The 15,833-nt window shown below is 39.3% G+C and overlaps 2 protein-coding genes across 5 annotated transcripts in view; one reads left to right on the top strand and one right to left on the bottom strand.

Moving 5' to 3' along the window:
• The first annotated feature begins 649 nt into the window (after nt 1–649).
• Cct8 (chaperonin containing TCP1 subunit 8) lies at nt 650–12,141 on the top strand. Its single transcript, XM_031364328.1, has 15 exons — nt 650–822; nt 2,117–2,207; nt 2,808–2,887; nt 4,994–5,143; nt 5,798–5,978; nt 6,092–6,153; nt 7,581–7,718; nt 8,480–8,658; nt 9,489–9,555; nt 9,628–9,715; nt 9,797–9,912; nt 10,249–10,320; nt 10,411–10,575; nt 11,025–11,144; nt 11,811–12,141. The coding sequence occupies exons 1-15, from the start codon at nt 763–765 to the stop codon at nt 11,886–11,888; spliced, it is 1,647 nt and encodes a 548-aa protein (XP_031220188.1). The 5' UTR covers nt 650–762; the 3' UTR covers nt 11,889–12,141.
• A 326-nt stretch (nt 12,142–12,467) lies between these two features.
• Nucleotides 12,468–15,833, bottom strand: part of Usp16 (ubiquitin specific peptidase 16) — a 30,497-nt gene continuing 27,131 nt past the window's right edge. For 2 of the 4 annotated variants that reach the window (XM_031364326.1, XM_031364327.1), the window contains exons 16-18: nt 15,550–15,636; nt 12,966–13,122; nt 12,468–12,875 (exon numbers count right to left, since the gene is read on the bottom strand). In XM_031364326.1, coding sequence (XP_031220186.1) covers nt 12,751–12,875; nt 12,966–13,122; nt 15,550–15,636 — 369 coding nt within the window. In that variant the 3' untranslated portion in view covers nt 12,468–12,750. Of the gene's footprint in view, nt 13,123–15,549; nt 15,637–15,833 lie in introns of all 4 variants that reach the window. The other 2 variants (XM_031364324.1, XM_031364325.1) reach the window with 1 other exon arrangement.

Here is a 15,833-nt window from a genome sequence, read left to right as displayed (position 1 = left end):
GATTTTTTTTTCTTTTATACAAAGTGGTTAAATATTTGCAATCTGCCAATCTAGGCTAGAAATCGTTGCTTTAATATTTATTGGCTTGGTGACCTCTGGCATATTACTTAAATTATGGATGTTAATTTTCCTTCCATAAAACGGAGATTAATATTCGTTCCTAAACTTGACCAATAACAAAGATAACTATACTTTAAGCAAACCACTTAGAACTGTCACAGACGTGCACTCCACCTGTTGCAGTCGTTGTTACTATTTCAATTGTCACCTTCGAGTCTTCAGAGCTTCCTACAGTGTCCAACACCAAAGGACTGCCATTGCTACTTTGCAGAGACGAGGGCAGGTGAGCTTTGAGAAGAAAAGGCTAACCTGTCCCGGTGCTGGATCTGCAGGATTAAGTGCAAATGAAAGTTAAGAAGTGGGGTGTCCGCCTCAGAAATGTCACACGCCAAACGTCCTGACCAGAGTCTACTAATTAACTTAGGACAAGGAACACGAATTCGGTGTGCGAGCTCTGAGTTCGGCCTGGTAGTTTGATTTAATCGGGGATCGACAGATCGGGTCTGTCTGCCGGAACCTCTCCATGGAGCGCGCTCTCGTTCTCGCGATACTTCAGACGAGACGTTGGGAGAAGGGGCGGGGCGACCGGACGTAGAGGAGCGTGAGGCGGCGCCAAGGCCCGTTCCCAGCAAGCTGTGCGCGACGCACCTTGCTTCCTCGGAGTCTCGGAGCGAGCGCGTGAGCGGTTGATTGCCGGCTAGCATGGCGCTTCACGTCCCCAAGGCCCCGGGCTTTGCCCAGATGCTCAAAGATGGAGCAAAAGTAGGTGGCATGGAGAGATCGTGCGGTTGGAGGGCGGGCCTGCGCCTGCGGCGCCCGCGAAAGGCCTGCGTGCGTACGACCGCGCCTCGACCCGGGATAGAGAAGGTTCTGGAAAGGGAGGTGTGCTCTGGACGCCCTGTCGCTGAAACCGTGGGCATCTTGTTATCCCTCCAGCGGCTTCGACTTGGCATCCCAGCTCTACCTGGCCCTGTCTGTGAGATGGAGCTCACGGGCCCCGCCCTTAACGGGAGCCGGCCATGCAGTTAATGAACTTGAACGGAATTGATAACTGGTTGTAGGGCCCTGGCTTGAAGGATGGAAATGACAGGGGTCCGGCATAGGAAACCTTGGGCCTGCTCTTGACTGCTTCCTTCCAAAAGATAATAATCGACCATCCAGAGATGTCCGATCCCAACTGTTTTCTGAAAACCCACCTCTGGAAGTTGTGTTTCCTTTACCTTTTCTGAGTTGAGGAGACTGAGCTAAAGGCTGTTACTACGTTTTCATTCTGACTGCCCGATTTCGTAGCCTACAGGATAAGTGAAGCCCCAGCCCAGATCGAACAGTGTTATACCATAGAACATAGTTTCAGGAGTGCTTTTTCTTTCTTTCTTTCTTTTTTTAAGTAGACGGTCACACTGCTTATGGAGCGATTTGTCTCAAGCTGCCAGATAACTTTGTTTTGTCTTTCATATTTCTACAACTTGTAGAATTGAGTTGAATTTAAGGTCTTAGGGGAAATAGAGGATCCTTAACAGTTTAGAGAACTCCATCTCCTTTGTAGTGATAATTTGGCATACTAAATGGATGTAAGGATTTAATGTAAGTTAGTAAGTTCTGGAAATGATACTGTTTCCCTTTTGAGGGGTGGTCATAGTTTCCAATTTTCACGGGCTGGCACTTGAGCACAGAGATACTTTATGTAAATCACTACTGAGGGGACTATAGTGAAGACAAATTTTAAGTACCTCTACCCCAAATTTAAGTTAAAAGCTAGTACTAATAGGCTGGGATTGTAGTTTAATGGTAGATTGCTTTTTTGTGTTTAATTCCTGGGTAATAGTTGTTAATTAGCTAGATGAGTCTAAATGATCTGTCAAGTAGGAACTGTTAATTATCCCATTATTTTACAGATGGGAAAATGACCAGGCCCAGTGCAAATCAGGGGGAAACTGAGGCTGTTCAGACTCCATCTGATGAATGCCTGTGTGGTCCTGGCTGTTTATTAGAAGCATCCTGTGATTGGAAACTCTTAACTTCATTGTCATAATTAAGCAGACATTTTCTTTTGCAGCATTTCTCAGGATTAGAAGAGGCTGTGTATAGAAATATACAGGCCTGCAAGGAGCTTGCTCAGACTACTCGTACAGCATATGGACCAAATGGTAATGTCCAAATTCAGGCTGTGTTGACCTGCAATGACTGTTAGCTGTCTCATTTTGTCGTACGGGTATTAGTGTATAGAGCAGGCCTTACACATTGTTTTATGGTTGGTGGCATTGATGTGCTTCTAGCTTTTAGCTTTTAGTCAGAAATTCAGCTTTATGGAAAAAAGAGAGATTTAAAATGTCGCTGATAAAATATCCTATTAGGTTATAGGAAAACTCAGCATGCTCACTCCTGGCATAGTTCTTTATTGAGGAGGGGCTGAGTAGTCTGGAGAAAATAATATAGTGTAAATAAACTCTTCCTACCTTTAACCAGTTGAATTAAAGATACACACAAGGAAATTAAGGATAAAACAAAATGTGTTTCTAAGCATACTATTTTTGTATGTGTTAACTCCTATTTATTGAGCACTTCTTCCATGCTAAGCATGTGGGTGTTTAGTCAGGGAAAGCCCATGAGGCTGTCATGTTGATCTAAAACAGATAGTATGTTCGGAGGGTTAAAAGTCAATATGGCTTCTTGCTCATGTTTTCTTGGGTTTGGGAGAGTATTTGAATAATAATGTATTCTTTATTTTCTTTGCAACTATTTTTCAGGAATGAATAAAATGGTCATCAATCGCCTAGAGAAGTTGTTTGTGACAAATGATGCAGCAACTATTTTAAGAGAGCTAGAAGTAAGTTTTGTTTCAAAACCATAAAAAAATCCAAGACTCTTAACATAGGTGAAACTGTATTTTAATTTAAATGATAAAAGGCCGTTTTTTCCCTTAAGTTTATTGTAAAGACTTATAAGTGACCTTTCTAGGTTTACCATTTTAGCTACTCAAACTCTTAAATTATTTGTTTATGAATGGGTTGTAGAATATTTCTCTGATGATCAGGTTTATTATTCTATAGATTGATTCTAATATGAATTCTCCAGTGGTATAAAAATAGCAGGTAAAACTGGGCGGTGGTGGCACACACCTTTAATTCCAGCACTTGGGAGACAGAGGAGGGTGGATTTCTGAGTTTGAGGCTACCCTGGTCTACAGAGTGAGTTCTAGGACAGTCAGAGCTGTTCAGAGAAACCCTGTCTGGGGCGGGGGGTGGGGAGTGGGGAGAAATAGCTAGTAAATATTGATGCTTTGTTTTACATAACAGTTTGGCATTTTCCTTTTTTTCCTGAAGTTTTGTTGTCTTAGAGGGTGAAGAATAGATACTTAAAGTAGGGGTAAGAGGAGTGTGACACCCATTTCTCGCCCTATTAGTTAGGTTAGTATTGGAGGAGGGTATAAATCTGTGTTTTAAAGAAAATGAGAAAAATTCACATTTCTCTAACATAATTTGCTAAGGAAAAATTTAGCTTCACATAATATTTGTGGACGGGTTTCTGGTGGTAAATGAAGTGAGGAAGACTGGAGTTCAGAGTGTGTACTGCTCTTGTTCAGTTCCCAGCACCCACATCAGGCAGCTCACAACATGGACTCCTAGCTCAGGGACCCACCATCCCCTTGCAGTCTCTAGGTACCTGTATTCACACACAGACACACACAAAAATAAAAAATAACCCTTCAAAATATGGGATACTGTCAGAATAACAGCTGTGGTGTTGACTTAGAGGGTGAATTAGTCTTTGGTTTGTGAAAGTGGCCTGGGGATGTAGCTCAGTGGTAGAGCTCTTGCCTAGCAAGCACAAAGCCCTAGGCTCTCCTCATTACTGAAAGTTTAAATTGAAGAGTATCTAAAATTAATTCCTTAGAACTTGAGAATTTTGTGGCTTTTTAAAAATACTTTCAGGCTTGGGTGTAGTTCAGTTTGTAGGTGCTTGTCTGTGGTTTGATTCCCAACACTGTGTGATCTTGTATAAAAAGTGTGGTGGCTTCTGCCTGTGGTCCCAGCGCTCAGGAGGTGGAGGAGACAAAAGGATCAGTAGATCAAAGTCATCCTCAGCTAGAGTCTGAGCTGCATGTACTATCTCAAAAAGAGAGAAAGGAGAAAAGGGGAGTCATATGTTCCTTTTTTTTTTTTCTTTTTTTTTAAAGAGCATGTTTAGAAATATAAGTGGTACTGAAACTCTTGCCTGTTTTATTTCTTGTAAAAACTTTTGTTTGTTTTTAAGACAGGGTCTCTGTGTTCCTGGATGTTATGGGCTGGCTCTGTAGACCAGGCTGGCTTGGAACTCCAGAAATCCCTTCGTGTCTCTGCCTCCTGAATGCTGGGATTAAAGGTGTGCACCAACAGGCCTGGCAAAGTATTTTTTAACTGTTAAAAAGTCAGTATGTGGAGAAAATTGGCAAGATAGTGAGTGTATCAGACATGAGGTGGGGGTGGGATGAGAATGAGGGATGGCACTAGAGTTTTATTGCAAGTGGAAAACAGTTGATAGGTGTGTCACCACACTAGCTTCTCTTCTGAAGACTTAAGTTGCTGAGTTTAACAGTTGCAAATACTTTATTTTCTAAGTTAGGTATAATTGTGGTGCATTTGTGGAGCTATGTGTAATGCGTGGCTATCAGAAAGGGTGCTTTGAAATGATTTCATTTGTACTGGTGAGTTTGTGCTGATAAGCCATAGTTTAACATACTTGAGTTCGAGGCCAGCCTGGTCTACAGGGTGCGGTCCAGAACAGCCAGGGCTATACAGAGAAACCCTGTCTCAAAAAAAAAAAAAGAAAAGAAAAGAAACATACTTGAAACTGCAACGAAATGGTCAGGTGTCATTTACCTGCCATCAAGGAAATGAATGACTTTATGTTGCTCCAAGTCCTAGACTTTTTCACAATAACACCTTTATATCAGGTACAGCATCCTGCTGCAAAGATGATTGTGATGGCCTCTCATATGCAAGAACAAGAGGTTGGTGATGGCACAAACTTTGTTCTGGTATTTGCTGGGGCTCTTTTGGAACTAGCCGAAGAACTTCTGAGGATTGGCCTGTCAGTATCAGAGGCAAGTATTCATCTTATACTTTAATTATATTTGACTACATGTGTGTTTTTGCTTAAAGCTTAAAAAATTCAGGACTAGATGGGTAACAGCACTCGTGGGCAAGCATAAGGACCTGTGTTCAAATCCCTAGAACCCATGTAGTGCTCTCTTAGACCTGTAATCCTCAAAAGATTCCTAAGCTTTCTTTCTTGTTTTTTTTTTAAGATTTATTTTGATTTATTTTATGTATATGAGAGTGTATGAGTACATTGTCTTCATGCACACCAGAAGAGAGCATCAGATCCCATTACAGATGGTTGTAAGCCATCATGTGGTTGCTGGGAGTTGAACCCAGGTTCTATGGAAGAGCAGCCAGTGCTTTTAACCACTGAGCCACCTCAGTGGTTAAAACTTAGCCCGCTAAGGTTTCTTAAAGTCATTCTCTTTTATATCAAAGTAGAGATTTGAAGTTTAAAAAGTTGGTCAAGGTCCTGTATGTGGTAAGTGTTAGAATAAGGGCTGACATTTGTGTTGTCCATCAGAACTATGTAGTCCGCTATGCGTTTCACAGACACTTGACATCTTATGTTGAAGATACCGGTATTTGTCGGATTACCAGGATAAGTCATGTCAAAATTATGTCTACTAAAACAATTATTTTTCTTCACGGTTTAGGTAATATCAGGGTATGAAATAGCTTGCAAAAAAGCTCATGAGATTCTTCCTGATTTGGTATGTTGTTCTGCAAAAAACCTTCGAGATGTTGATGAAGTGTCATCTCTGCTTCGAACTTCCATAATGAGTAAGCAGTACGGCAGTGAGACATTTCTGGCCAAGCTTATTGCTCAGGCATGTGGTAAGTAATAGTAGGTAACAAAAAATAATCCAAAGTACATTTATCTAATGTATCTACGTGTCACTGAGATACCTTCTCTGTAGTCTAAAAAATACGTTTTATTTTCTTGACAGTATCTATTTTTCCTGATTCTGGCAATTTCAATGTTGATAACATCAGAGTATGTAAGATTCTGGTAAGTTTCAAAAAATATATTACCATTATCCAAATAGAAGTGGGTGTGGTTTTGCAGTACTGGGAATTTGACCTAGAGCTTGAGCATGCTGGGAAAGCACTCTACTACCATGGAGGTACTTTCCCATTCCAAGATCAGTTACTTTGCCTCTTCCCTTGCTTCCAAATTGTTCTGCTCTTTTTTTTCTTAAGACTTAATTTGTGTGCAAGTCTTCTGCCTGCACTTATGTCTTTGTACCGTGTTCATACAGTTGCATGCAGGCCAGGAGAGGGCGTCAGATCTCCTGGAACTGGAGGTCCAGGTGCTTTTGAGTTAACTTTTAGGTGCTGGAATCAAATGTGGTTCCTCTGGAAGAGGATCCAGTTCTTAAGCTCTAAGCTACCTGTACGCCCATAAATTTTACCCTATATCTTATATTTAGTGCTTCTATCTTAAAGCTATTTTGTTGCTCTTTCATAACTAATTCTGCTACTGCTATGAATAATAAATATCTGATCTGTAACTCCCAAAAGAGTTGTGACCCACAGACTGAGAACTGCTGGTGCTCCCTGTTAAAGGTATATTTTCTTGTGAAGTCATCTTTTCCCAATATTTAGGGGTTAGAGTAATGTAAAAGAATGGGGCCAGAGAGACTCACCTTGGAAATCATCTTTTTGTATTCTTTCTGTATTATTAGCACTTCTACTTGGTATATTAGTGCCGAGTGCTTAGTAATCAGACAAATAAATGACTTGATTGCTATCTATCTTTGCATTTCCCTACACGCTGAAGGGCTTTTCTTCCACAATAGTGCTTCCAGTCATAAGAAGAATGGTTTGTTTATGCCTACCAGATGATCATAGTAGTCTTGCTGTACAACTTTAGTTTAAAACTTAATGGCAGTGTGCTGTGTTGCCAGTCTTAGTACTTTGTGGGTTCTTTTCCCATCCTTTATCCCCACTTTTACCCCCTATCACTAGAAAGAAAGGAGGAGATGCTTGAATGTAATTTCTTCTTTGCTTGTAGCTGGTCTTTGCTATTTCGTGGGTTCTTCCTCTACCCCCACTTTACTCCTGTCACTAGATATGAGATAAAGGATAGATAAATAGATCCTTGAATTTAAATTTCTTTCTTCTTTTTTCTTTGAGCACATCTACTAACAAACTACAACCAACCTTCAACCTCCTCTATCGGGTCTCTAACTCTCTCTCTCTCTCTCTTTTTTTTTTTTTTGGCTCTAGCTTTTATACACCCTCTGAAAAGTTCCCAGAATTCAAAGCATTACACACAGTAGCAGAAGCTATCTGCAGCTGACAAAACCATGTCTCTGCTAGAGGCAAACCAGTACCACACGCCTACACCGGGGATGAAAACAAAAGCATACAGTATTTCTTTGTTACTTAACCCAAATTTTCTGATTTCTCACTATATTGAATTTGACTCCTTAGGGCTCTGGTGTTTATTCATCCTCAGTATTACATGGCATGGTTTTTAAGAAGGAAACTGAAGGCGATGTGACATCTGTCAAAGATGCAAAAATAGCCGTGTACTCTTGTCCCTTTGATGGCATGATAACAGAGACAAAGGTTTGTGATTTGAAAAGGGTGTTTGGGTTGCTTTTTCCATTAATGTTTATTTTGGGGGTGGGATTTGCTCTTAAGCAAACTGAAGGTTACAGAATTGTGTGTTCAGACCATGAATATTTGCTTAAGCTACCAAATACTAAACTAAAAAAAAAAAAAACCATTTGGTGGCAATATTTTTATTCTTAATTATAGCTGTTTGTTAATACTCCATCTTATGTGCTTGTGACACCACTTTTTGTGAATGTTGACAATCTCTTATACTCTTAAGAATGTTAATCAATTCGAACATGATAAATCAGTCTTTAAGACTACATGTTTTAGATTCATCAGTAGCTAGATTCATGGCAAATAATCTTGGCAGATTTAAGTTGTTGGTTTTATAGAATTGAGGGGAGGAGAATGATTGTGTAGTCCATGCTTCAGGGGAAATGTGAGGAGAAATTGTTTTGGTGATGCTCATTGTATTTGGAAAAAAAGGATATATTTGCCTGACATTTCTAAAGGAAATATGTTCCTATCACATTGCAAATACATTTGCTTTGAGACACGGGAGTGTGGGAACAAACTGAGGGTCTTAATTTATACATTTATAATTTTATACATGAGGATCTTTAAAAAGTACATATATTTTGCTGCATAATAAGACATTTATTTTCATGTTTTCACTCAGACCTTTAAATCATTGGGCAAAGCATTATTTTACAACTTTGAGCACGAAAATTGTAAAAGGTTTTAAAAGTGAGATCTTTGCTTGTTTTCAGGGAACTGTGCTGATTAAGACTGCTGAAGAACTGATGAACTTTAGTAAGGGAGAAGAAAATCTTATGGATGCACAAGTAAAAGCTATTGCAGGCACTGGTGCAAATGTCATAGTAACGGGTGGCAAAGTGGCAGACATGGCTCTTCATTATGCTAACAAGTACAATATCATGCTGGTGAGGTAAGAGCTACATTCTTGTAAACAGCACTATAAATTGTTCTTAGTGCTTTGTAGATTCAGTAAACTGAGAACGACTGAGAAAGGGAAAAAAGATCTTGGATCAAACAGCAAAAGGATTTATGTAGGAGAGATAAGTAAACTTTATATTTAAGCAGTGAGGGTCCAAGGAGCAGTGAGTAAATGTTACTTGAGCAAGGAGGGAAAAGGAAAAGGAGTAGCTTAAGAGTTAAGTTCACTTAATGAAGAGCTTATCAGCTAGAGTATGAATCAATAAAAATGCCTTTTCATTGAGGAAAACGTGTGGGGCACATTTTACTATCTAGCAGCAAATCATCAGACACAGTAATATCCCTGCTCTTCCTTACAGATGGTGCAGTTGAACAAATCTTCCTATGTACTAGGTTACAAGTCTATCAGAGTACACCTTAATTTCTTAGAATAATGCTGTAAGTGTTTACTTATTTGTCTGAGACAGATGCTTGCTAGGTAGCCCTGGCCAGCCTGGAACTCTTTGTGTACATTAAGTGCCATAGGCATTGCTGGCTAGTTTTTTACATTCATAGAGTCAGTAATCAGCTTCTTGGCTTCCTAATTCAGTGCAATAAAGACATGTTCAGTTTGAATAGGGTGAAAGCAATATTTCTTACTGGTACTGTTTCTGAGACAGCCTTGGCTGGCCATGTAGACTAGCCTGGTCTTGAAATCAGAGAGATCTGTCCTATGGCTCCTGGTATTAAAGGTGTATGTTACCTTGGTCCAGCTTATTTTGCTATTTGTTCTCTACATTTTATGTTATGACTAAATCAGTTTTTTCTTTTCTTTTTTTGAAGACTGAACTCAAAGTGGGATCTCAGACGACTCTGTAAAACAGTTGGTGCCACAGCTCTTCCAAAATTGGTATGTATTTTGGAAAGCAAAAGATAGGTGAACACATTTGAATTTTTACTACAAGGATCATTTTTCTTGTAGACTCCTCCCGTCCTTGAAGAAATGGGACATTGTGACAGTGTTTACCTCTCAGAAGTTGGAGATACACAGGTGGTGGTTTTTAAGCATGGTATGTAGTAATGGTGAGATGTGCTTTATGCAGTTAGGGATTTGTTTTCTCAGATTTAATCCACAAATTATTTATTGGCAGAAAAAGAAGATGGTGCCATTTCTACTATAGTTCTTCGTGGTTCTACAGACAATCTGATGGATGATATAGAAAGGGCAGTAGATGATGGAGTTAATACTTTCAAAGTACTCACAAGGGTCAGTATTTGCAATCTCAGAAGTTTGGGACTTCTAAAACGGTAGACTCAAACATGAAAAAATCAAGACAGGTGGTCTAACAACCTGTCAGTTGCTAATGAATGTTACCTTAAAAAACTAATTGAACAAACCAAACAGTAACAAAGCTGTTAGAGTGTTGCTGAAGCACTGTCAGTGCTATATTAATGGGTTCCTAGTCTCCATGTGTGAAAGTTTGATGTAGTCACTTGATTTCACTAACTGTATACTTAAATTGTGCATAATAGTGCCTACTGAAAAACTATAGTCTAAAGAAATACTCCACTTTGGTGTTTTTTCCATTTTGCTTTTAAATAGGATAAGCGTCTTGTACCTGGAGGAGGAGCTACAGAAATTGAATTGGCCAAACAAATCACATCATATGGAGAAGTATTAAGTTTTTTCTATATAAATTGCCTTTCTGACCATTCTTTTTTAAAAAAAAAAAAAAAAGGTATTGACAAACACATTTTGTTTTAGACATGTCCTGGACTTGAACAGTATGCTATTAAGAAGTTTGCTGAAGCATTTGAAGCTATTCCACGGGCACTGGCAGAAAATTCTGGCGTGAAGGCCAATGAAGTTATCTCTAAACTTTATTCAGTACACCAAGAAGGAAACAAAAATGTGGGGTTGGATATTGAGGTATTTGTTAAAATTTGACTTCTTTTATGATTATACACTTTAAACACAAATGTAGTGTGTATAAAGGGAGAATTGGTGCAAAATGGGTTTGATTTTTATAAGTAGCACTAAATTGATATTTACTTAATCAGACAGGAAATTTTAGTTTTGACAGCTTTGGAATGAAGGTATATAAAAGGGAGAGATGGCTCAGTGGCTAAGAGCTCTTCCGAAAGTCCTGAGTTCAAGTTCCAGCAACCACATGGTGGCTCACAACCATCCGTAATGAGATCTGACGCCTTGTTCTGGTGTGTCTGAAGACAGCTACAGTGTACTTGTGTATAATAAATAAATCTTTTTTTTTTTTTTTAAAAAGTACTACTTAGGTTATCATTTAGGAGCTTTGTAAGTTTTTCATGTTGAGTATAAGCTTTCACCTGTAAGAAATTAATTTAGTTTTGTTTTGACAGGCTGAAGTCCCTGCTGTAAAGGATATGTTAGAAGCCAGTATTTTAGATACTTACTTGGGAAAATACTGGGCTATTAAACTGGCCACTAATGCTGCAGTCACTGTACTTAGAGTGGATCAGGTGAGTGAAAATGAAATGTAATCTTTACAGAGTGATGGCACATGGGAAGCAGGGGTGAGTACACTCCTTTAATCCTAGCACCAGGAGGCAAAAGCAAGTAGATCTGAGTTCCAAGCCATCCTGCTACAGAGAGCAAAACCTTGGCTTAAAAATGAGTGACTTTTCAGTTAGGGAAGATGGCTCAGATGGGAAAGCATGAGGACCAGAGTCACAGGCACAGTGGTTTATCTAGAACCTCACCGCTTGGCCTAGAAGGGCTAGAAACAGGCAAATCCCAGGGACTCAGCACTGGATATAGACAGTACAGTCTAGCTAAAATGGCAAACGTTTTCATAGTACAGCAAGCATTCTTGATTGTAGTAGCTGTTCACCCTCACACCTGGAGATCATTGGCTGGCTCAAATTACATTTTAAAAAAACTTTGGTAGTTTAGACACCACCAGGGCTTGGAACTCCCTTGTACAAATATTCTAGAGAGGAAATTTAATGTGGTGTGAATATAGGGTACAAAAAGGAAATGCAGATGGTAAAGCCCTGAGGCTGATTAGTGTAGCTTGAAACACTAGACACGTTCCCATCTCATAAAGTTATAATATTCCTAGTTCTTTTTGCTATTGAGATACAGAAAGAAGTCTATTGTACTTAACATGGGTTCTTGTTATTTAGATCATCATGGCAAAACCAGCTGGTGGGCCCAAACCTCCAAGTGGGAAGAAAGACTGGGATGACGACCAGAATGACTGAGGAACTTGTCATAGGTGAAGAGCTGTGTTTGTAGAGTAGAACTTGCCTAATGTTTTCTTATTTTTCTTAAAGTATTTGTGTTTGTACTCTGCTGGGTGGTACAATAAATGTGTTACTTTAAGGCCGTCTGATTGATTGCTGCTTGTGTCAACCTTTTCACACACATAAGTTGTAAGAAAGGCAAGTCATTTACATAACTGTTCTCATTGTATATTTGGCTTGCTTCTAAAAATAAATTGCTACAACCATCATACCATGTATCTGTTGGCAGTTGTATTCTACAAAGAGGCTAGAAAGTCTGTTTATCTCATCTCCAAAGTTGTTCCTTAAAAATCTTTAATCTGATGCACTGGCTTCTAAAATGGGTTTAAATAAATAGCAAGCAAACAAAAAAAGTTCATGCACTGTCCTCAACCCAGGTTTGCTGAGCCACAGAGTTTATACGCACACACTGACACCAGGATCTCACATTGCTCCCAGTCACTACTGCAAACAATCTTAATCCCAGCACTAGAATAGTGAGACATGGTGTTGCCAATAGGGGTATAGTAATAACAACTTAAAATCTAATAAAATAAGTTTTGGGAATATTAGTTTATTGATGTGTCAAGAACTACCACCCGGTTAGATTAAGCACAGATCTTTAGTTATTCAAATCCTTCCTAAAGTTGAAACTAGAAAGAATAAAAACCAGTATGCTAATACAAAAACTGCTGTAAATTACTTTGCCTGTATTTAAATAAATAAACATGATTTTTTTTTCTGTCATTAGGTGAACATAATTTATAGTTTAACTTTTTATTGTTATGATAGCCAGTATAAAAGCCATAGATGTATTTCCAGAGAAAGCCCTTTTTTGTTATCACAGTATTCTCTCATAAAACAGGAGATATGCTTGTGAATTTAGTACTTTAGTTATAGGCACAGCTTGCACATGTGTATCGCTGATGTGAAACCACTGCCCTTTGGTTGATTCCATTTCACAATCTGTCAGGAAATACAAAAGGAAAGAGTCAGGCTTCTTTTTTTGGCTTTGGCATAATATGCAAAATGTATGAATTATCCAAGATAACTTACCTTGTGGAATGTCACCATGAAGAACAAGATTGGAGAGATGACAACTTGCAGTTCTCTCCTTTGCATAGGCAGTGTAATGCCCTGACCTCATAGTACCACTGTGTTCAACAACTCCGTATAAGGAATATAGTACTCTTGTACTCTCTTCAGCAACATTCTTAAAAACACATATATATATAATCCAGTGTTACTGTCCCATTTATACAGATGTCCTTGGTAAGCCAAGTTCACACCACCTGTCCTTAGCCAGCAGAGATAATTTCACCTTTATCAAAGTTGCAGTTGATTTCATGATGCAAAAACTAGGTCATGAGCCATGATATAGTATCATGGTTAAATAGCAAAAAACAAAAAAGAAAACAAACCTACTTGGATTTTCTATGCTCCCATCTGGAGTAAACGCTGCTTAAGACCCCAGGTCCCACAGCTCTTGTAACAAATGCACTCCGTCAAGCAGAGGGGCTGCTTTGGTTTTGCTGTTACCAGGTGTTGCTGCTGCACTCTTGGGTAACCTGTGCCTCCACATTCTCTGGACTCCGTTTACCTTCAAAGTCCTACATTGTCGCCACAGAGGTATGTGCACTGGTGATTCGCATGGCTTTCCAGTGCCATTCTTTCCTTTTCAGACATAATGGGACTGGATTTTGAAATCTTAACCCAGTTCAGTCTGTAGTGTTCTTTTCCTCTCTTATTTCAACTATTCTGTGCTCTTTAAATTCAATTATCTTCAGTCTCGATTCTCAAGCCTTAGCCTCTTGGGTGTAAGGCTTGTGTGTCAAAGATACCTGAATTTAATATATCTAAAGTTGACTCCAGTCCTTCCAGCCTGTTTCCAGTATTCCCTATCATTTTATTTGTTCCTTTTTGAGGGGTATCCTGGAACTCACTCTAGAGCTAAGCCTGCCTCTGCCTCCAGAGTGCTAGGATTAAAGGCATCATGCCTGGCCATCTTTATGGCACTCCATGTGTCAGTCCAGTCACTCAAGCCTGGATCCAGAAATCAACTGCCCTGCTCAACATCCACTTAAAGGACTCTGCCTCCCTTTCCAGCACCAAACAAGTCTCTTTGGTTTATCTTCGAGAAAACATTTCTACATTCATCTCCTGCCCACGCAGGCTTCATGGCTTTATGCAGTTGAATTGATTCAATTCCCTCCTAATTTGCTGCCTTTTTAGTTTCCTCAGATCCAGCTTCCACACTAAAGCAAATAATCTAGATAACACTCAAGTGGGACTTGGTCAACAAACTGTTTTACCATTCTTCTGTGCCTGACAATTTCATACCTAATAAGGTCAAGTTTCTTGGCATGAAACTTCTCATTCCTATCTTCTTTGGCTTGAAATCCCGGTTTTGTTCTGTGAAACTATTGCTAGTCTCTTTGGCGAGTACCATTCATACCATTTCATACCATTACCATACCATTGTTGTACTTGCTATTGTTCTTATAACTGGATTCATCATACTATATGTTTTTCTCCCTTAAGTACTAGCTTAGGCACGCTCTACTTTATATGACCTGAAACACCATCATGCTGGACTTTACAGACTGTTCCATGTATACCTATCTTACCAACATTAACTTACACTAAACTGAGACTAACTAGTAATATATCTGCTCTTTTTTTTTTTTCCCCTCAACTATCAGGACAAGGTCTGCCATATAAGAAGTCAAAATAATTTTGTTTGAATGAAAATGTCCCTTGTAACAGGCTCATGTGTTCAAATATTTGGTTCACAGTTGGTGAAACTTTGAGAAGGATTAGAATGGGTAGCCTTCTTGAATGTGTTACTGGGGGTGGGGGTGGGGTGGCTTTGAGGTTTCAAAAGTCTACTTCATTCCCAGTTATTTCTGTCTTCCTCATAGTTGTCTCAAGTTGTGAGCTCTCAGCCATGCCTGCCTGTTATGTTCCTGACCATGATGGTCATAGACTCTAACCTGAAACTTTAAGCCCCAAATAAACACATTTTTTATACGTTGACTTGGCCATGGTGTCTTGAAGTCACTAAGAAAATCTGAAATAACCTAATCTTCAAAGTGATTTATCACAGGTCTTGAAATTACAAAGGTGTGATAGTTTGAATATGCTCAGCCCAGGAAGTAGTATTATTAGAGGTTGTAATCCTGTTGGAGTAGGTGTGGCCCTGTTGGAATAGGCGTGTCACTGTGGGTGTGGGCTTTAAGACCCTCATCCTAGATGCCTGAAGTCAGTCTTCCACTAGCAGCCTTCAGATGAAGACGTAGAGCTCTCAGCTCCTCCTGCACCGTGCCTGCCTGGATGCTTCCATGATGATAATGGACCAAACTTCTGAACCTGTAAGCTAGCCACAATTAAATGTTGTCCTTATAATAGTTGCCTTGGTCATGGTATCTATTCACAGCAGTAAAACTCTAAGACAAAAGGTATAATCAAAAGTCCTCCTCTATAAAATAACTCTAGCCAATCACTTTTATTACTGAGTTGCAACCCGTCCTTCTTCAAAAATTGTATCAATTTCATATTTAATGTGAAATACTGGAGGTGTACTTGATTGGTTATGATTTCTTTTAAACAATTTCCTTTAAAAAAAACCACTTTTACCTACCTTACATTTAAGGGTACAAAAAGGAGCCAAATCTAAGATTTCTGGAAACTTTATGTGTTTGTTAACTTTGCGTAGGTTGAAACCAGCCTAAAAAAATAAAGGATTACAGATTGAGTTCTTTTCCTGGAAAAGCTAGACAGATTGTCCCTTCTCATGTCCAAAAAACTACCAACACATCTGGCCCCAATCACCTGTCTCTGGGAACTTTTTCCTCATCTTGTTTCTGGCAAGTTTAGATTTTTCTTTAAGTACTACACATTACCAAAAAGTACTCTGGTGAGATT

This window comes from Mastomys coucha, unplaced genomic scaffold (genome assembly GCF_008632895.1).
Source record: "Mastomys coucha isolate ucsf_1 unplaced genomic scaffold, UCSF_Mcou_1 pScaffold12, whole genome shotgun sequence".
Classification (NCBI taxonomy): Eukaryota; Metazoa; Chordata; class Mammalia; order Rodentia; family Muridae; genus Mastomys; species Mastomys coucha.
Note: the sequence above shows the minus strand (reverse complement) of the source record. Positions and strands in the feature narration are given on the sequence as shown.

Bases quoted from the DNA above. Each gene is read 5' to 3' on its own strand.
- Cct8 (XM_031364328.1), top strand. From the start codon at position 763: ATGGCGCTTCACGTCCCCAAGGCCCCGGGCTTTGCCCAGATGCTCAAA. The intron at 5,979-6,091 runs GTAAGTAATAGT...TTTTCTTGACAG, and splicing joins GCTTATTGCTCAGGCATGTG to TATCTATTTTTCCTGATTCT. The intron at 6,154-7,580 runs GTAAGTTTCAAA...TTGACTCCTTAG, and splicing joins TCAGAGTATGTAAGATTCTG to GGCTCTGGTGTTTATTCATC.